Source organism: Pseudochaenichthys georgianus, chromosome 23 (genome assembly GCF_902827115.2).
Source record: "Pseudochaenichthys georgianus chromosome 23, fPseGeo1.2, whole genome shotgun sequence".
In the NCBI taxonomy this organism is placed as follows: domain Eukaryota; kingdom Metazoa; phylum Chordata; class Actinopteri; order Perciformes; family Channichthyidae; genus Pseudochaenichthys; species Pseudochaenichthys georgianus.
In genome coordinates, this window is record NC_047525.1 from 17,869,940 (window position 1) to 17,892,299 (window position 22,360).

Below are 22,360 nucleotides of genomic sequence, written 5' to 3' on the forward strand. Positions count from 1 at the left end.
CAAAACAATCAATCAATTCAAATATTTAATCGAAAGAGAATCACAGTGAAAAAACATCTCTTTACTTTCAAGTTATGAGTGATCTAAAACACCCTGATAACATCAATATATTGCATTAACAATGTTGATTAGCACAGTCAGCATAAGTATTTCATTTTGGCAAATTGAGTAACTACAAGGAACTCTACAGAGGCTTTGTGTCAATAATTTAACCAGCGTGAGATTCAGTAATGTGGCTGATCAGTGAGTAAAGTGACTTGTTTTATTTGTCTCAATATGTATAGTTCTGTGAGGCAGTGCACTGTCTATTCTTCGTAAAGAGACTACTGAAGGACACTTTAGTTCATTAAACTTTTTTTGTAGCTTTGGTTATAATAACCGTCTCACTATAGTATAAGAAAGCCCGAGCTTTATCTGTAGCCATAGCCACAGATGGAACACTGTCAAAAACATGTTGGATTACAAATTAAATCAGATATTTCTGACTTTACTTTTTTTTAAGAAGTTGGCCGGCAGACTTCCAACATTGCTGCCATAAGGTGCATCATTTAACTTTAATATCATTATGTGGTGGCGTTGCAATTTCACAAAACAGTTCAAATTCACATGATCAAAAGTTTAAACAAATAAATTACTCTCAATGAAATCAGCTGTATGGCAATGAGGATTGCATGCTACTTCTGAATAGTTTTAAACAGGTAGGTAGAGTTGTAGTTCTACAATTAGACAGAGTTCTGTGCTGTTTATTAAAACAGGTCATCAAACACATCTGTGATCCTGAGTGAGTTGTGCAGCTGTTTTCCAGAGAGCACTCAGTACAATCTAATACAGTTAGTGCTTCCTGGACTGATGAGAGATAAAAGTGTGTGTCCTTGTAACACCATTGCTTATTGCTCAAATTGTTCTACCGCCCATCAATCCACTAGCTCCACAGAAAGTGGAAATGTGTCTGCATCATCGTCAAAGTGCAGTTCCTGAATCAGTGGCTCTAATGTTCGTCCTGTGAGCCGACAAAAAAGCAGACTTGTTGCGGTGAGGAGGGGGTGGTGTGAGGATGATGATGATGGGGTGAGGAGGAGGAGGAGGTAGATTTGGGGATCTCCCAGTAGCTGCCATGGAGATCGAGGGAGGAAAGTGCGGGCAGGTGGTCTCTCTGCATGGGTTTGTCACATTCTGTAGTTAGAGGCGGCGCACTCAAGCATTTCCTCAGCCCAGGCTCACTGTAAGGTCAATTAAACAGATGTATAAGAGTTTATTTCACTTATATTTCAAGTATGGTTTAAGTTGATTCAAATGAACTAGGTTGTACAAACCTGTCGTCTAAGTATATCTATAAACAAAAGTGCAATGAGCAAACAAAGCTATCATAAAGGAGCAAGGTGTGAAAAAAATAACAAGTTTTGCTAAAAATGATTGTGATTTATGTATTATTGATGGTGTGTAGGCGAAGATAAACACTCCTCCTTTGTACAAGTCTAAGCTGTAATGATTGATAAAGGGGGAAAAATATTAATAGTTAACCAAATACAGCTATACAAAAAGTATTGGTCACCTGATGGGGTTGGCTGGTGCTCCTTTCCAGGCCTGCTGGTACACGCTACCTGCCATCCCCACCAGCCAGCGCATATCAGCTGGCACCTCTGGGATCCACTCCAAAAGCCTGGGGCAGAGAAATTATAATATTTTAACAATAGGCTTTAAAATGACCTTTAACAAAACAACATGGTTATGAACTTTGCTTCAGATTAGTTGAATATAAGTTTCGAACAATATTTTCTTAGTGGCAAAGATCTCCTTTTCAAAACAAACAGACCTGTTGATTTTAACCGAGTAGTTTCATGTAAAAAAAGCTGCGTTTCTGCATAGCAGTTTTGGCACAACATCATGGAGGGGCTGCACTGTTAACTGTTTAAGTTTGATCAAGATCCAGACATTTCAGAAGTTTGTAGCTGAATTACCAAAAGGTCTCTTGTGTCTGACGCTATTCGGATAACCCTAACATTTGCTCAGCTTGTTTCTTAGGAACCAGATGTCGCTGACCAAAATTCCTCATCTGGTTAAAATATATTAAATGAAATTGACCATGATAAAAAATTCTTATGTGAAACCAACCGTTACACTAAAATGACAGATTTCACAAGGTTTCAAAACTTGTTGGAAACCTTTGGAATAATGTGAGCAAATATCTCCTCAAATAACAAATGTAAAACTCTTTTGCTTAAAAGCGAGATACTGTAAACGATTAGATGTGTATACTTGCCTCTGGGCCACTGAGTAGGCCGACTGTACAGGAAGTGTGCATGGCATGAGAAGGTAGGAGGCCACTCTCACTGGCAGCAGCTCGGACACCTTGGCGTACAAGCCAGGTGTGTCTTGGCAGGCCTCGCAGAACACTGACACACACACACACACACACACACACACACACACACACACACACACACACACACACACACACACACACACACACACACACACACACACACACACACACACACACACACACACACACACACACACACACACACACACACACACACACACACACACAGAACAGGATCAGTCACACATAGCATGTTTACACACCACCTCATGGAGGCATTACAAAACCAAAGCTCAAATACATCTCCATTACGAAAAGCTAACAGAGTATTGGATGACATCACACATTTCTTGATGGGCGTGGGCAGGTTGATCTGCTCATCCAGCCACCAGTGCTGTTTCCGCAGTAGGCAGAGCCTCCGGAGCACCCGCTCTTTGTTGGTCTCCGTATGCTGGCAGCAGCAGGGGGGCTCGGGCAGAGAGGGGCCCGCTGTCGGATGATCCGGCATTATCAGGTCTGGCAGGACAAAACAGTATCAGTGAGTGACGTCATGGAAATTGTGATATTACATTTTTCTTACAGGGTCCATTTTTTTCCTCTGTGGCCTCTAGAAAATGAAATCATGTTATGCCTGAGTGAGAGTGACACAGTCACAGTGACACAGTCCAAAGGTTACGTTAGAGGCTGATGGGTATGAATCATAACTAGGAAAGTATGTCTGAGTCAATATGGTAAGAGAGGAGAAGGATACTCACTGTTGTCTTCTAGGAAGCGAAGAGCATCCTTATAACCGCTCTGACACATCTCAGCCAGTATCTGTGGAGAGGAAAACAGTCCATCTTATAAACAGGACAAATATTTGTCTATTCAGGGTTTATTTCTATTTATTTTTTTGTTTTAATTGTTGTGAAATTATGTATGGTGACTGTGGGGGAAACTTCTGAAGCAATTAGAAACAGGACTCAGAGAGACACGAGGAGAGCTGGAGCTTTGATGGCAAACACTGACGGTTTATTTGGAGCTTCGGCCGGAGAATTCACAAGACATGTCACGGGCCACGGTCTGACCACACGGTTGAGATGCCACAATCAATTCTGAAGAACTCTTCTGTAGTTCCAGGTTTTAACTAGTTCAGAGTGTAATAATCAACATTCTTTATCAGCGAGATTAAACAAATATGTACCCTGAATCTAACTAGAGCTCTCGTTCCTAAAACAAGAATGTGCGCCAGGGAACCTACGTTTCAGAAAAGAAGATGTCCCTGAACAATAAACATCTCACGTCAGCTCATGTCATCAGCTGGCAACAACAATGCGCCCAAGCTGCCCCTCCTTAAGAGAGATAGCAGCAATACCCAAGGCCGTAGACCTATACTGTGGGAAAAGAGACAGTAAAGGGAGAAAACGATGAACAGTGTCGAAGGTTGAATACCTAAGCAAATGATTCCCTAACAGTTTGTGATAAAGCCGATATGTGTCTTTTTCATATTAAATATACTAATATGTGCTTTATGAAAACTGTTGCTGGAGTTTTGACTCTTTTAATAAAATACAGTACACTCAATCAGTTAGAAAAAAGAGCTACATTGGTTTTTTTTAAGCATATGTTTCAGATGTAATACTGTCAAATAACAAATACTACAAATGCGTATTGAATTTTACTTCATTAATTTAGTTGATTATATTTTAGGCATTTTAAAACTTCCATACAATTCTAAAATAGTTGGTTAAAATGACGTGTGCAACGCTCAATACGCAACACTACATTTATGTGTGCACATTTGTGTGTGTATGTGTGTGTTAAGTGGCATGTGTGTATGGGTACACTTGTTTTTCGTGTAGTATGTTGCAGGGGGATTTCTTCTTTCTAGGAATATAAGAACGCACCTCCCCCATCACACAGATGTATGCACCCTATTACATAATCATGGATTATGGCGTAATACGCACGTGAGGGGAGGGGTGAAGGACTGTATAACAACAAGAGAGCTCTACCCCAAAGCTCATATCAACCTTAAAATGACCTAAGAATAACCACCAGAAAATAACAAGAGGAAACATGGGATAAAGGAGAGGGAACATTTAGCTTAGATACTCACTTCCTGTCCGTGAATAAAGGAAATAAAATAGGGGAAGGAAAGCAAAACAAGCCACGGAGGAAGGGCACCAACATGGATATCTCAAGTGATCTGCATATGAATCAGAGCAATAATAATCCCTTTGCACTTTGTCCATGCCACCTCTCGTCTTAAAGGTCCCATGTCATGCATTTCCGGTTAGTACCCGTCCCCTTGTGTGTTATGAAGGTTTGTATGCATATAAACGGTCTGCAGAGTCACAAACCCTCAAAGTACACCCTGTAGCGAGTAAAACTCTAAAACAGAAACTACCTCCCCAAAACGCCTCGTTGGAGATACGTCATTGTCCATTTGATTCTTCCGGGTACGCATGATGTCAACCGTACCCGGAACGAAATGGACCAATCCGTGGAGCCGTTACGTTACGTCCGCGGAGCCGTTACGTTAAGCCCCCGCTGATTGGTCCAAATTGACCAATCCACGGACTTCCTCACACACACACTCAGTGCAGGCAGCTCTGCTGATTTCTCCTCCCTGGCTGCAGGCTGATAACAGACAGTTGGGATCTCTCTGCAGACCCATTCTCACAGCGTTTATCAACCTTTTTCTTACTCAATATCAAGCCACACTTATTGTTTTTACTTCGGCTGTGACTTTGTGTGTGCTCAGGGTGAGTTTGGCTGTGTTTCGCTGTGTATCGCTAAACAAGGAAATCACACCTCCACGGAGCTTAGCGCGATTCACAACGTCCCGACTGGTCCCGACCAATCAGAGCACACTGTGCTCACAGGGAGGGTGGGGGCTGGAGCTATTGGAGCTACAACGAGCCGTTAAAGGCAGAGAGTGAAATTCAGTGAATACACGTAGTTTACAGAGATGCTGTGAGAAACCAATGTGAGTTTGGAAAATTGCACAATATAAATATATTCTAGTAGACCTCAACAATGGAATTATGATCAGTGGAAATGGAAATCAGAGCAATAATAATCCCTTTGCACTTTGTCCATGCCAGCTCTCGTCTTAAAGGACTTTATCGTCACGTGACAGTGAGGCATACGTCTTAAACGGTGAGCAAGACACGACAGATTTAGATCTTCATTTGTGTCGTCCTGAGGGTGTTTTCTATCCTAAATCCACAAGCTAGTTTGGCAAGCTGTCGTAGTGTGGTGATTGTAGGGTAGTAGTGACCAATGTCCAAACGTGCGTGACGGTACCAAATCAATTGAAGGGTCATAAAAGAAGCAATCTCACTCAGTTATATCAGTTATATAAAACAATATTCTAATAATATTATTGCTAATACTAGTGCTAATGGTCATAAGAGTATGTTTTATTGCCCTTTTTATGTAAGAAAAATATCATAATTTCTTCTTTTTTAATGTTAGATAGCCTTGCCTTATTAAAGGTGCATTAATTAACTTTTCTGCCACTAGGGGGAAGCAGAACAAGCAAAGATCACTGCATAGACATATCATTAGCCTATACAGTTCTATATCTGTTAAGCTACACAAGTTTGTCACTCTGAGGGTTGAACAATGGTTCTGTTCACGTTACCTATAATAACTGGATCCATTGATAATATGTAGATAAAATTCATTGATAAGTTATTTTTTAAGATGGATTTGAAGTATGTACATTGCTGTGATATGTAGGGGAAAATATCACAATCTAGCAAAATCTGAAGATTCATTATGAAGTATTACATTACTGTGATTCAGAAAAGAAAAAAAAGCAGGAATTTGACGGGAGTTAAGCACCATTGTTCTCGCAAAACAAACATTTAATTGTGTCCTATTTGCATCCTTTTTCTGATAATGTCTAACGTCCCTCTTCCGATTGTGAAGCAGTACCTACCTTGGGCTCGGGGGGGAAAAGGGCCCTGCTGAGGCGGTACATGTTGCCCAGGTTCATCTGGATGCTGGTGTTGGTGAAGCGCAGCTCGTGGAAGCTGGTGGAGTTGTCGCGGGGACAGATGTCACACTCGCCGGAGAAGGGAGAGATGGTGATGGTGTTCTTCAGCTCCGACTGCGGCAGGTTGTCACTGATTCCCCCATCCACGTAACGCTAAAGACAAGGAAAAGGGCAAAGAGACAGAAGAGTGTGTTATGCCTTTTAATGGAAATTTGAAGTAGTTTAAACCTAATTAACAATGCACAGGGATATTTTTCATTTTTCTCCCTAATGCCCTGCAATCGCCATGACAAAATATGTTAAAGACACTTTCAAAACCAAAAACCCAACCACCCTGTAGCAGAACAACACCCTAATTGTTAACACTTACTTCTTTGTTTGTATCAATGATTTTATTTTTAGAGGCTTTGCCAATCTGTTTATTTAATGAAAGGCTCTAGTTGCATTTTTACGACCAGAACATTCGAAAATGAAAGGAGGATTTTGTCATTTAAAGCGATTAAAATCTCATTGAGACAGGATTAACCTTATTCCAGGGGGCGGTTGTAAAATCCCATTTGGCTTGCCAGATTGTCAGAATGAGGTCAGGGAGGAAGTGGAGCGCAACATCAATGTGCTTACAGAGTGTAGAAGTGTGGAATGACACTTTTACCTACTTCTTACTGTAATATTGGATTTACTACATTATTATTATTATGCATATCTCGCTGCCTGATAACTCGGCATACTGTCATTACAGAAGATATGAACTTAATATGGATTTATCCTTTCAGTTCACTGACTGTGCAAGACTATGCAAGACTATACAAAACAGAGGGTATCATTCAGCTCAAAGACTCTTGCTAATCTTGCTCCGTACATATCCATTGCAAGTTGTTTAATATAATATAACTGAAGAATATCAATATCTGTATCATTATCGAGCATCCGTTGGGCTTTTGTTTCTCTTGGATGTGAAGAACTATCAGTACAACTATATTTTACAAGCAGATTCTTAGTTTCTTAGGAGAAATCAGGGGGGAAAACTTAACAGGTTTTCATAAAATTGCAAATACAAACAAATGTTAGCTTTGAAGAAAGAAACAGGAAGATTTAAAGTTGTAACCTAGTTGAGTAGATTCTTAATTGTTGAATAAGTGCTTGAATATATATACTTTACTTTTGGTTTATCATTTTAATCCAATCAAATATTATTTTCTTCTTAATATACAAATTACATAGTCCTTTCAAATAACTTTTTTTTTAAATGTACAGGAAAGTATATGTGTTATCGTGTGAAAATATGGAGTGGGATGGAGGAAAAGAGAGAGGGTTGTGTTTTCTGACACTTGGTGAGTTCCCTGACACACCGGGGACACATATTCATGTATAAAAGACGTACAAAAGTGCATTTTGCATGATAGGTCCCCTTTAAGTGAGTGTAAATCTTAATAAAATTCCTTAAGTTTGCTCTAATAAATGCCTACTAAATCATGTTTTCTAACAAGTACATTAATGATATCTAGAATTGTCCCCAGGCCCAAGTTAATGCACACACCAGAGCACACAGAGGTGAATCACATTTAACTGGGCTATAAGTCAAGCTCAGAAAGAACACAATGTACAGAATCCACAGATAACGGCGGCTGACTGCATAAACACAGCTGTGGTACATGTTTAAATGAATCCTGACTCTTTGCGTTCCCCGTGGAGTTTTGATGCTGAACTTTGGCACCAAGACTGAGACAACAGACTCTATTTAGGGTCTACAAAGAGGAATTGTGTGTGGGGAAGGATACAGTTGGTGGCAATCTGCAACCTCACCACTAGATGCCGTTAAATCGTACACACTGCTCCTTTAAATTACTTTTAGCTGGAACTGTATAGTTATTATTGGAAAGTCTTGTTTTGTACTGTACTATACTTCTTGTCATCAGGTTGTGAACTTACATCTGTTGTCATTGTAAATGTCATTTGACTTGTATTTAGTTTATTTGGCATTTAAACTGCGTTCAGCCGTACTAAGACAGTTCAACTCCTTTCAGTGAATACACAAACTGTCGTAGGCAGTTTAACTTCAACCCAAATTAAGTTTTTTCTGCTGTTATTACTCAAAACTATGAGTGCTTCAACTGACACTTCTGCTCCTTCCTGCGCTTACATTTCTATTGACACCTCAATATTCAATACTTAATTTATTCATCGTAGCATTTTTTTGTTAAAATCTAAAGATAATTAGATGCATTTGCATCTTTATCTCATCGATGATTTTCTTTATCTGCCTTCATCATGACACACTTGACCTTTGTATTTTGTCATAACTGTATAACGTCATCTGAATCCAATCTGATTTGACTTAGTTGTTATTCTGTGTGACTTGGCAACAGAGGAGAGGAAGCTGATCTGAATAGTGCTGTCTGTTCACACACACACACACACACACACACACACACACACACACACACACACACACACACACACACACACACACACACACACACACACACACACACACACACACACACACACACACACACACACACACACACACACACACACACACACACACACACACACACACACACACACACACACACACACACACACAGTAGCCGCATCTCGGTTGAGTGGAATAGATCACTGTCAAAGTCCAAAAGCAGCCGATAAGTCAACGTGAAGGCAACACTGGTTTTAGGAAAAAATCTCTTTTCGTAACATGCCAATGACTCACCTTGATTATTTGAAAACAAAATGATATCATAGGAGCCTTGCAGTTCGACCTATTATTAGCACATTCTCCCAATCCTATATTGAGAGTTTACTGGAATACTGTTATATAAATATAATGGTTTTGGATAACACATGCACCCAAAGGCACTCCAAATGACCTTTGAATTACATACATTAAGAAAGGGAACACCTTTGTATGATTTTGACTTTATCTGAAGTCTCATGGCATTGAGAGTAGAAATATGATTTTGTTCAAATAATTGTGCATCCCAAAAGGGAAACCAAACTAAACTTGAATGAGTAGTGATTCAAACACAGACACCTACCACTCCTCTGAAGGAAGGAGGAATCAGCCCGCAGTAGATGGGAATAAAACAGCTACAGACCAGCGCCTGTGGAAAGAGTGCACAGTTAAACCAGAGTAAATCTACTTCCTGCGGCTTGGATTATTGTCACAGGGCCCTAGAGGCTTCTTCAGATTCTTTCACCAACTACACGCACCTGGATGAGTTCATCTTTGGAGTTAAACTCTGACACTATGACGTTTTTCCCGTCGGACACTCTGGTGAGCGAAACACAGAGCCGCCCCGAGGCCAGGATATGAGCGTCGGAGGGCAGGTCTCGATCCAGGCCAGACTTTATCACCTTGACCAGATTGAAGGTGGGGTGAAGGGGGCCGAGGTTCCTCTTTCTGGCCTCTTTGGCCACCTCGATCACATCTTCACAACATTTTACTAAACAAGAGACAGAAACAGGGGTTTCGGTTTTAGGAGTTGGAACCTTGGTAGGAGGATTCCCTCTGATCAATCGACTGCGAATAAATAAACAGATCTTCCAATATTAACATGCTGATAAATCAAAATTAACTTAAGCTACCTTGAGTCAGTGACCAACATTAACCGTAGTAAGCCCTCTTTCAAGCTGATACGGAGGTCAACATAGCTTCAAGTTAGTCCATACATGAGTATATGATGTTTATTCATGTAAGAAAAAGTGAAAGGAGCGCCTCTGACAGAAGTCGGCCTGTTTTTGAACACTAGAAAAGCTCCCTATGTTTCAACTATAACTAATTTACTAAACTATAACATATTTTGGCATTCCTAGGCCTATATGCTAAAAAATATATATATACTTTTGAGGCAGTTTTGTCCAAAAATTCAACCAACATTCACTTTAATCTACTAAAATGCTACCGGTTTTCTTACCCCAATAACTGAACTAAAAGATGTTAAGCCTAATTTTGAGTCAAATGACATGGTAAAGTCAAGTGAGAGTGATGTTATTAATTATTAGCAGCAGAGTCATACACCAGGCTATGAGAAGTAATGGTTCTCAGTGTTTGTCTTAACCAATATAACAAATATATACATCACATACAGTATGTCCATAATGATATCATATTGGACATTGTGTTCTAGTATAACATACATGACATTGGCTTGTATACGTCTATTAATAGCGTTTTAAAGGCAAACTATGCCATATATACAGTATTTATTATATAACAATAGGACTTCCTGAGTCCACACCACAGCGGTTCAGTTTACTTATGGATGCTTGGCTGGCGAGCACCGAGGCGGTCAGAGCACCGGCCGAGGCTCCGTATAACTTGGTTGCCCCTTTCAGAAGATAGGGCGCCTTTTCCAGCAGGCAGCTAGCAACTCCGATGTGGTAAATCCCCAGAAACCCGCAACCGGCGAAAGACAGGTTCCAGCCGCCATTTAGGTCGACCATCGGGAGCACTGACAGCGGACAGCAAGTCGACCTCACCGGCGGAGTGAGGCAGACTGGAGAACTGAATCCACAGGTCAACAACTGGCTCTTAAAGGGGAAGTACAGGGAGGACGCTCTGTCAATAATGCATTCAGGGGCTGTCAGAAATATCAGACTTCTCACTCAACTGGTCCATTAGTGCGTATTTAGATTTCTTTTTCACTATGGGGATTTTATTTATAAAATGTGAAAAGCTTAATATGTCAGTGCAGTTGTATTTTGTTTAAGACACACGCACATCTAATTTGCTCCTGTGGGTTTTGTCCACAGTTATTAATACATTAATTTGTGTAATGGGAAATTGTAAATATTAATAATAGATTTATTTTGTTAGCGCTTTTACAAGTGCTCAAAGTCGCTTTACAGAGATAGATAGGGAAAATAAATAAAGCGCTTTGAGCACCTGGAAAAGCGCTCTAATAAAAATGTAATGAATTATTATCATTATTAATATTATTATTATTCATATTAATTAACCTATTGAAATGTTTTTATTGTCCAGTTTTTATGTAGCCAGGTGAAAAGGGTGTGGTTCAACAAAGTGGCATGACATAATACGTTTACAGACTAGACTAAATAAATACATGAATTGAAACGTAAGGCAACATGAAGACTGAATGTGCCTGTAGCTTCGCTTGTCAATTATAGACATTAAGATTTACGAGGGACAGTCAATGCAACAAATGTTAGTGAGAGCATGATTGGATTAAGACACGTCTATCAGTGCCATTGCCTTTACAAGAACCAATCATCAGCAAGTGGGTTGGACAACAGGCAGTGACATACGAACCCTTTTTAAAAAAAAAAGAGAAGGTAGTAAACACACAAAAACCCATCCAATGTTTTCGACTTAACAGTTATTTCAAGATTTCTCCCACCTGTTTAATATGTCTATGCTCATCGTAAACTGTCTCTCATGGTGATAGATCACTCTCCTTTTCACTGTTAGCTTACAATAGGGCATAGCTTGGGTTAGATTTGCTCAGGTGTATATACTTGTCCTCACTGCCTAGTAATTACACATAATTACCTAAGTTAAAAGCACTTACATACTCTTTAAGCCCATGAGAGAGACAATTTATGCCAGAACAATAAAGGTTATATAGTATAGGCCTACAAAATGTATGCATGGTAATGGTGTTGTCTGTACAATAAGAAAACGTTACCTAATGTTATAGGAATATTACAGCAGAATTATGGTAATAGGATAGCCTACTTTAACTGGAGCGTGTAAATCTGTCAAATGTGTTGTGAAGCATCCTTCCTCTGCAGTCGCGCGCATCCACGAGCTCGGTGAGTGTGGTCCTGATGCTGGGACTCGTGTGCGCGCATTACATCACTTCTCTCCCATGATTGGCTGCTTGTCAACTCCTCCGCCCGCCGTCCAGCATCCTCGGCAGCACTGTTTCTAAATCAACTTCCCCATCATCATCGTCATCATCATCATCATCATCACCACCACCACCACCAACACCTTCACGATTGATTGACTATTTTGGAAAAACAGTTCGCGTGGGAGTGCTCGTTTCACTTGTTCGTGCACTGGCGGCTCGTTTCGAGGATGGCCGAGAGCGAGGCAGACACGCCGAGCACGCCGATTGAGTTTGAGAGCAAATACTTCGAGTTTGATGGAGTGCGGCTGCCGCCCTTCTGCAGGGGGAAGATGGAGGAGATCGCCAACTTCTCCCTCAGAAGTAGCGACATTTGGATTGTCACCTACCCAAAGTCAGGTAAACAAGCCTCTGCGTCACCTTCAGGCGGAGCTCTGTGTCCGAACATTTCCTGGCTGTTTGCGGTTATGTAGGAGACTGCAGGCTGTCCTTGTGATAATCAAAGTTTCATGCAAATATTAATAACACTTGCATCAAATTACAACGTGTGATGTGTTTCCTTTAGCATGCATCACTATTTATTCAGTCCGTATTTAACAGCAATATGTGAGTCGCAGTTTCGGCGTTATGTTGACCTGTTTATGTTTATACTGTGCATCATAATTACATGTTATAAGCCTCTTTCTTTAAATATTACACGCTGTATCCTAAGAAATCAAGTCAATACAAACCGATTATTGCCTGTTAGTGCACCAGTTAGCATGCACGGCCTTCAGCACACACCATAATATTAGCACGCACTATCACGCACAGATGGAAGTTGGTGTTTACATCCAGCTCCGGTGTGTTGTGGCGCAGTGCTGCTGCAGCCGGCCGGGGCTCGGTGCCCTGGGTGGGTCCGGTCATGTGACGGCTGGAGGGCAGCTGGAGCCCGCTGTTAGTGCATGCATAAGGGTTGAGGGGGTTTGATTAATGTCGAGGGATTTATATTTCCTAAGTAGCATTGGAACACCTGTGGGCCTCGGAAGAAAGTTATAGTCATGAAACATCAATCAATGCATCTCCACCCATTCAATAGCAAAACACACATCCAGTTTATATAAGTGTAGTCTTACTAATGTCTAAATATACAAGGAAAAAACAAGGTGCAAAACACTAGAACTGGCTCTGGTTGTCATATCTCTGGCTTAATTTTCACTGTGATCCATTCATACATTCTCTGCTGAAAAATTAGTATGAGTAACCGGTCCTGAAAAGGCTTTAGTCACACCAGAAAGGGATAAAACGTAATTAATCTTCCTGTCTTTGCAAAGAATAAATGTAGCCTGTTAGCTAACTGATAGCTGCCCAGTAATAGTCAACAACAATATATATAGATAGAGATGCTTTTCATTGTCTGTCCATTGTTCTAATTTCTCTTATACACTTTGTACACGATTTTTATTAAAAAAGTTATTGAAAGGGTAAAATAGTGGGAAAATTCAGGGTCAGAGTACACCCAAGTTGATTGGAGCAGCAACTTCTTCCCTCTCAGTGAAAAATCCCAGTGATTGTGTTGGACTGTATTTAAGTATGTTGTGACCATGCATTTGGTTTAATACATTTAAAATGATCTTTGTGAAAATACCAGAAGCCTAAAACATTAATGGGTTTGAATACCAAGCCCAAATTAAGAGTGCTCTACAGTTTATTTGAACAATGAATGATATTTGACTGAATGAACACATTAGTATGCAGATGGTAGTGAGTGGATTGCGTTGCTGCATCATACTGTTGTACTCATCCTGTTACATGATACTGTGAAAGAAAGCAGAAGAGCCTAACTCTACTGTGTGGAACAGACCGTGCTGCTTCCTGTTTGGGTTTTGTCCTGCAAGCAGATGTAGATGTGCTGCATCCTGCCATTTCATCCCTGGAGGCCGTGTGCAAACTGTTCACGGTTATGATTCATTTAGACCCTCCTGAATACCTCTCATGCTGACAGTAGAAAGAAAAGTGCAATGTTATAACATGAAAAACAATATTTATATTGATGAAAAGGTTAAGAAGTATTTGTAAATGTTTCAGTGTGGTTTTAATCTTGGTTTTGCTCATTTAATATTATAAACAGTCTGGCTGATGCACTATTATTATTATTATTATATACATAGATACACATTCATTGGTTTTATGGCCTACTGTTTTGAAGCCTCAAGTTTAGGCCACCGCCATCTTGGCTTTTTAGATCTAGCAAAAAGAAACAAAAAGAGAATGGAAAAAGTACTTAACTTAACAATGAACATGACATTGTATGTGACTTAAATCCAAAAAATGTACTATCATTAACTTAAAACACATAGTGTAAGGGTTAAGGTTTGTATAGAAAAAAAACGGACAACACCCAGTGACCTGTCAATCACAAGAAAGCCGCACAATAATGCTGCTTTATCGTCTTTTTACTCAAAATCGGACCATCATTTACAAAATGAACATCATGCTGTATTGAAGCCGACATTTAACTACCGATTTAAACCATGTACTCATTAAGATAATGTCTACGGAGGTCTTTTTGTTATAGACCTTTAGACAATCTCAGTTCTTTCTTAAAAACAGTTAAGTCGCCCGTTCTGCCCTTTAGGAGGAAGGTTCACCACACGTTTGCAATGGCTCTGCTGTTCAAACACATGCTTTCATAACTTTATCACAGCTCGATTTGAAATGTTCCCTAATATCAGCTCTCCAATATCTAAATAATGTCTCTTGTGCTGGAAACCCTATTAAAAAAAGGAACATCCACCAGGCTGTAAAACAGTTTGTCTAATTTAACAAGATGGGATTTTGGAGAGAAAACAGTTATACATTCATTTGTATCTTAAGAAGTCTTCGGTTTTTACTGCACTTCAGAGAAACAGTCCAAAGCAAGAACATGTTTCCCTTGCTTCATGCTTCCATGTTGGTGTATCTACCTCTTCTGCTGCAGAGGGAATGAAAGCACATGGCAGGCCACATGGTCAGGATGCTGCAAAGCAATCAGGCTATTGGCTCACATGTGACAGTCATGGCCAATGGGATTTGCAAGGTTCTATAAACAGAGGGGGGTGGGAGTGTGGGGATGTGTTATGGTATATAATGGCTGTGCATTTATGGTGTTTTGACATCAGCCATACGCTCATAAATCACACAGGGCTAGTATAAACAAAAGTACCACCATGGAGGAGAGAGCATCCTCTGCTGGGCTGCATGCTGTGCAGACTTTTGCTTTAACAATGCATATTTAAAAGGAGGCACGCAATCAAGACTAGTCATGGAGAGCATGACTCAGCCTGTAAATAAGCTCTACAGTTTAGTTTAGTTTAGAAAATAAAATATGTTGACGTTGATCAGACAGAGAGAGTCCATTGAAAGCTAATGTAACTGCATCATGGGAAATGTTGGATTGTTAATGGTTTGAAGGTTAACCCTTGTAGACAGTGAGAATTTCCTAATTCTGGAAAAAGGTCTTTATTTTTCTCATACTGCTTGTGCTGCAGCACCTCTTTTCACCCTCTGTCTGAAACCAGAGCCAAGTCTGCTCTGATTGGTTAGCTGGCACGCTCTGTTGTGATTGATTAACTGCTTAGAGATGTCCCACCCCTTATAATGTTCAATGTGTTGGAGTGCCAGTAGAATCACAAGTGTTACATAGTGATGTCACTTTTTTTATTACAGAAGTAAACAAAGAAGTCGAGAAGAGGCGTTTCATGCAGGGGGGGAGAGAAACTGCCTCTTGAGGGAACTTTAGGATTTTAGCCTTTGCAGACCATTGACCTGCACATAAACCGATATAAACACAGTACAGGAAATGGAAACCACCAAAACGCATAATAGGGCCTCTTTAAACTACATTTAAAGTAAAGTTCTAAAGTTGTTTTTCTACAAAACAAATGTCATGGAACTCTAGTTCTTCTTCATTCTGCACCTCACAACATCAGCGATGAAACCATTAAGTGTTCTGTTGACCTCCTTCTAGATTAATCATCCACTGGAGAGGACATTAGCGTATAGGTCTAGACATTAAATCTGCTTTTCACGAGTCAAACACAACAGCACCCTTTCATGCATTCAAAACACATCATAACTGGTACAAATTAGTGATAAATGTCTTCTTTTAGAGCGGGGGAGTTTTTCAGGGAACTGACAGAAATCTTAATGGCATGGTTCATTTTGTTTCACAGCATGTGCCCAGCCTGAGGCCTCACACAGTCCCCACACACTGTTTGTTCCCATGGGGCACCACCCTTCATTTTGTTGCATTTTTACACTTCTGTTATCCAAAAGTGTGTATAAAAGAACATTTTGAAAACTGTAACCGAATAAGAAAGACTCTTGATGATAAGTGACTGTGGGTAGGGGTAGAAAGTTAAGCATTGTATCACCAAGCCAACTGAAAAGTGGGAAAAATAAACAAGTACTTTTTGTTGTGGTCTAGTTGCATTGTGGGTAGTGTGGAATAAGAACATTTATTTGTGATTCTGCTAAATTAATTAAGATATGCATTTTGTATTATTAAAGCTGCATGAAATTGTATTGTTTAGGTCTTTTGAGACAGCTGAACACACAACACCTGAAATATTATCATGACTGCATTACAAATGGCTAATTTACCTTTCACATTTTCAAAATGTTTTATTCCCAGACAATAACAATATGTAGGTTTTTGTCCCTTCCGTGATCCCAACGCTTTTGTTGACTCACTCTTTAAGTTAACATTCCAACTGTTAGTTTGACCCGAGTTTACTAAATGCTAAACCTGTGCACGACCATTTTGCTTTTACCCTTAATGACGTCTCAGTCCTGAATATCCCCTGGCTTTTTTTTCTCTCCCTGTAGGCACCAGTCTACTTCAGGAGATTGTGTATCTTGTGAGTCAGGGAGCAGACCCAGATGAGATTGGCCTTATGAACATCGATGAACAGCTTCCTGTCTTGGAGTACCCCCAACCTGGCCTGGACATTATACAGGTAATGTAGCCAAAAACAGGTTAGCATTCATAATTAGACTTTGGCTTTTTTGGGGTATGCCTTTTGCCGGGAGTAGGAGTATACAACAAAGTTGTTTAGATATGAAAAAAGAAAAGATGCTGGTCTTAATAACTCCAGCACAATCAAAACAAGGTTAATCTTGCTTGCAATCACAAGGCTGGTCTGACAGCAAGGCAACACGCCCTGGTTCATTTATATATTTTGTTTTCTGAAAAGCTAGTGTTAATCCACAAGTTCTCCATCTCACATCAATTGTTTTTAAACTCTTTACCAACCATCAGCCATTGCCCAGGATTGTATGTTTCATTGGAATGAAAAGCTGTTAACATCCAACTAATCACACCCCCATTTTTTACAACACTGATACTATATGAAAAAGGTCATATGACTCACGATGGGCACTGTGAAAACGGTTGTTGATGTCTTATGCAGCTCCGCACAGAGTCTGAAAAACAAATCCCTGATGATATCATTTCAGCTTGTTCATAACATGTTGGAAACAGCATGCCAGAAGGAGTCAGGAATTGTAGGACCCTGTTTGTCATTGTAAAATGTGATTCATAAGGACTACTTGGATTCTGACTATAGTGAACACGTTCAAAATTACTATAAAAACGGGTGGATGGAAATTAATGGCTTGTACTTATCAGCAAAATGTATTTCAAAGGAATACATTCCCTTCTATTGCTCAACCTGTTTCACATCACTTACTGAACAGAGACAGTGATAGCATCGTGGCTAGCTAGAACTTCAACATTGACTTATACTGTATAAGACAATGTATGACATTTTCCAAGAAACAGAGCTTGGGATCTGACTTTTTGAGCCAATAATACTGGATAAAAGAATACAGATTAAAGAAATACCTTTCTTTGTGTCCCCACAGGAGCTGACCTCTCCTCGTCTGATTAAAAGCCATCTTCCCTATCGGTTCCTCCCCACAGCCATGCACAACGGAGAGGCCAAGGTCAGTCCTCCGATAATGGACCGCAAATATGCAATAATTAATTTTCACTGCATTTATTTAGAGGTTTTCAGATTTGGGAGCTGCACATGAGTTCAGGACCCGGTACTATACATGAAGATTAGGGGAGAAAAAGTTAACAAAACATTGAAATTAGAAAGCTTTATTTGTTCGATACCGAGTGTTGTATTTCCCCAAAACATGAGTAACCAATACTACATGTTGGTTTCATAAATATACAAATCAAGTAATAAAAGTTGGACAGTTGTACTTTTGAGTGTATAATACAATATAAAGTAATTTAATATCCCAGAGTAAAATCTATTATTAAAATAATTGCAAATACATAATAAAATAGATCAAAAATAAAAGTATAACCCAATGTTGTAATCATTGTTTGTACTATCAAATAAAAAGGCAAAAAAATAAAAATGAAATACATAAGTACAATATTGTGTATCAAATACAAATATGTAATACTTTCTATTTCTGGAAAATAATTACAATAATTAACCAGTCAAACAGGATAATATGAAAAACAATAACATTTTCACTCAATCAAAAGGTTAAAGAATAAATATATTTAAAAAAAAATCTAGTCTCTCATGTGCAGTCTTTCAAAGATGACACTCCATCAGCTCCAATAACCACATTTTATTGGACTGTTCTCCAACCTCAGCATTACCTGGGACTGATATCTTGTATCTGACTGTAGCGAGTACCGTGGTTCTTCTCTTCCAGGTGATCTACATGGCTCGTAACCCTAAGGACCTGGTGGTGTCCTACTACCAGTTCCACCGCAGCCTCAGGACCATGAGCTACCGGGGAACCTTCCAGGAGTTCTGCCGCCGCTTCATGCATGACAAGCGTGAGTATGCAGGGTTCTAGAGGACTGAACCATCTCGGTGATTTCCTTTAGTGTTTGTCTACGGAGTTTATCTATCTGTGTGTGTGTCTCTCTTCTCACAGTGGGATACGGTTCCTGGTTTGATCACGTTCAGGAATTTTGGGAACATCGCATGGACTCCAATGTCCTCTTCTTAAAGTATGAAGACATGTACAAGGTAACATCCTCATTCTTGTTTTGGGGTTTGTCTGTGAGCTCTTATTTTGACATCATTTCACTCAAAGTCATTACCCTGTCAATCTCAAAACCGGCTTTTGGTGGGGACGATAAGACTTTGTGCAAGGGGGCAATATTTTGGGGTATCAGGTCGAGCTAACGGCTGTCCGGACCAAGAGTTGTTTTTTATGCCTGTTGTTGGTCTTTTGTTTACAACATGATTGGTCAATACTTGAAATATACGGTCTACGGTCAATAGTACTCAATTTGAAATTGATACCAACATCTTGTCTTGATGCTAACAATAGAGACCATCATCCAGTATTGTGGTCTTTGTAAGGATTTGATTCCACTGAATGTAAAGAGTAATTAATATAGAAAGTGGGTCAGTAAACAATTCCAGTGGAGCTGCTGTACTGTGCAGCTCTTGTGGGGGAAGTTACATTTAACCTATATTTAGACATTAAAGGGAGTTCCGAACATGTATGCTCTTTGGGAGAGAGATAAACAGAGAATAAAATACCCTACGGTAGGAAAAACAAATGACTAGCCCTATTTGCAAAATCCTATATTCGTCAAAATCCTGAGACTGTTTAATCTGAGTTGTATTAAATATTTTAAACCAATTAAGCCATCAGGTTTTTTACACTCCATCAAAAAAAAACGACGTGTTTGTGGAAAACACTCAAAACTGGTATCTCTTATTTATCTCACAATCTGTACAATGTAAAGAAGGTAAAGAACATTTATATTATATATATATCAGGACCGCAGAAAGCTTACACACCTTCCGGCGCAGACTGAAAACTCATCTCTTTCGACTCCACTTCGAGCGATAGAATGACTAACAAAGAACTGCTAACAGAGCACTTATATACTAATAAAGGACTGGCTTAGCCAGTTGAGCAGCACTTGAAACGATTGGCTCTTTGAAACCTGATGTTCTTATATGATTCTGTTTTCCTCAAGGTTGTGTCTTCCTGGTCGAATGTACTTATTGTAAGTCGCTTTGGATAAAAGCGTCAGCTAAATGCAATGTAATGTAATGTAATATTTTTCATTATCATACCAGAATCAACAATTTTTTTTTACCCAATTCAAACCCTGTCCCCATCATTTTTCAAGAAGCTTACTTATTTTCACACAACATGTCAGACACTATCTAACTTTGTAGGGACACGTTCTTGTGTTAAACTCAAAGAAAAGTAACAAACTACGCCAAATCAATATTTGCCCTTTGCTTTACCAAAGGTCCCTTTGTATATTTTCTGGTTTATCACTTTTAAGAGGTAGACTCAAACATGACCTTCGTTTTGCAGATAGGCTTTAGATTTCTAAGAACTGAAAGCAGAATGCAAGTGATCTAAAACTGCTTTTAGTGTAATAACTTAAATTCCTAACCTCAGCCATCTTTTGGTAGTTTTGTAAATTAAGTTTCCACATAGTGTTTCATGACAACTCATTATAGAGAAAGGAAAGTGTACCATAACTTGTGAAACAGCTTCAGTGACCTCTGAACCTGCCTTGAACAAACACATGAATGTGCAGGCCTATACAACCCAGGGCTGTATAGTAATCAATTATTAGGTTGAACTGCTACTCGATGACTTATTGTCCTTACAGAGCAGTACATTTTGTCCTTTTGGCTCATCTAGCCTTGCCTTGCCTTGCCTTTGTCCCCTTTACTTAAGTAACACAAAGGATGGACATTAAAATATACTTAAAGCATCAAAAGTGAAAGTACTGGTTATGGCGTATATCAATCAATCAATCAATCAATCAATGTTTATTTATATAGCCCAATATCACAAATGTTACATTTGTCTCAGTGGTCTTCACAGTGTGTACAGAATATCAGTATGACAATACGACACCCTCTGTCCTTAGACCCTCACATCGTACAAGGAAAAACTTCCAAAGAAAACCCAGTTTAAAGGGAAAAATGGGAGAAACCTCAGGGAGAGCAGCAGAGGAGGGATCCCTCTCCCAGGACGGACAGACGTGCAATAGATGCCGTGTGTAAATTGAAAAGATAATACATTTGCAACATAGGTAGTCCAAATGTTTGGAAATGCATGTGTGTATAATAGGAAGATGAATCCACGAGGATATCCATCGAGGACCTATGATCCAGGACCACAGCCACGACTCAAGATCCAGCGCTCGCGATCCAGGACACAGGACCGCAGGATCATCCATGACTCCGGATCCCAGCGTATATAGACACCAAAAAGAAAGACATTTGGGGAAGCTGGGTTAATCGGAACATGAGTGTACACGGGTATAGACAGAGAGAAGGAAGAAGTAAGATGTCCCCCGACAAACTAAGCCTATATCAGCAAAACTAGGGGCTGAATCTAATCAGCCCTAACTATAAGCTTTATCAAAAAGGAAGGTCTTAAGCGCACTCTTAAAAACGGATAGGGTGTCTGCCGCCCGAACACAAACTGGAAGCTGATTCCACAAATGTGGAGCTTGATAAGAAAAGGCTCTGGCTCCCATTGTACTTTTAAAGATTCTAGGAACAACCAACAACCCTGCATTCTTGGAACGCAATGCCCTAGTAGGACAGTAGGGTATAATGAGTTCTTTAAGGTAAGATGGCGCCTGCCCATTAAGGGCTTTGTAGGCGAGAAGAAGAATTTTAAATTCTATCCTGTGTTCGATAGGGAGCCAGTGTAAGGCAGCCAGAACAGGAGTAATGTGGTCCCTTTTCCTAACTCTGGTTAGTACACGAGCCGCAGCATTTTGAATCAGCTGAAGCGACTTGATTGACTTCTTAGTACTCCCTGATAATAAAGAGTTACAATAATCCAGCCTAGAAGTAACAAATGCATGGACTAGTTTCTCTGCATCGTTTTGAGGCAAGATATGCCTGATTTTTGCAATGTTACGTAGATGGAAGTAGGCGGTCCTTGAAATTGATTTTATGTGGGCGTTAAAGGATAAATCCTGATCAAATATAACACCAAGATTCCTTACAGTCTCACTGGAGGCCAAATTAATGCCATCCATAGTTAGTATGTCTTTAGATAATTTGTTTCGTAGATTCTTCGGGCCAAGTACAATAACTTCAGTTTTGGTCGTGTTTAACATCAAAAAGTTAAAGTCATCCACGTTTTTAAGTCCTTAAGGCAGTCTTGAATTTTATTTAGATGATTAATTTCATCAGGCTTGATTGATAAATATAGTTGAGTATCATCCGCATA

The 22,360-nt window shown here is 39.7% G+C and overlaps 2 protein-coding genes across 2 annotated transcripts in view; one reads left to right on the forward strand and one right to left on the reverse strand.

Moving 5' to 3' along the window:
- Positions 1–12: 12 nt before the first annotated feature.
- On the reverse strand, positions 13–10,826 carry pnpla3 (patatin-like phospholipase domain containing 3). The gene is made up of 9 exons (XM_034074687.2): positions 10,568–10,826; positions 9,522–9,754; positions 9,347–9,412; positions 6,255–6,464; positions 3,079–3,139; positions 2,669–2,839; positions 2,261–2,393; positions 1,553–1,660; positions 13–1,220 (listed from the first exon to the last, which is right to left on the reverse strand). The coding sequence occupies exons 1-9, from the start codon at positions 10,752–10,754 to the stop codon at positions 989–991; spliced, it is 1,401 nt and encodes a 466-aa protein (XP_033930578.1). The 5' UTR covers positions 10,755–10,826; the 3' UTR covers positions 13–988.
- A 1,203-nt stretch (positions 10,827–12,029) lies between these two features.
- The window catches only part of sult4a1 (sulfotransferase family 4A, member 1), a 33,202-nt gene continuing 22,871 nt past the window's right edge, over positions 12,030–22,360 (forward strand). Inside the window, exons 1-5 of the mRNA XM_034074688.1 lie at positions 12,030–12,523; positions 16,973–17,103; positions 18,011–18,091; positions 18,830–18,956; positions 19,058–19,152. Coding sequence (XP_033930579.1) covers positions 12,355–12,523; positions 16,973–17,103; positions 18,011–18,091; positions 18,830–18,956; positions 19,058–19,152 — 603 coding nt within the window. The 5' untranslated portion in view covers positions 12,030–12,354. The remainder of the gene's footprint in view (positions 12,524–16,972; positions 17,104–18,010; positions 18,092–18,829; positions 18,957–19,057; positions 19,153–22,360) is intronic.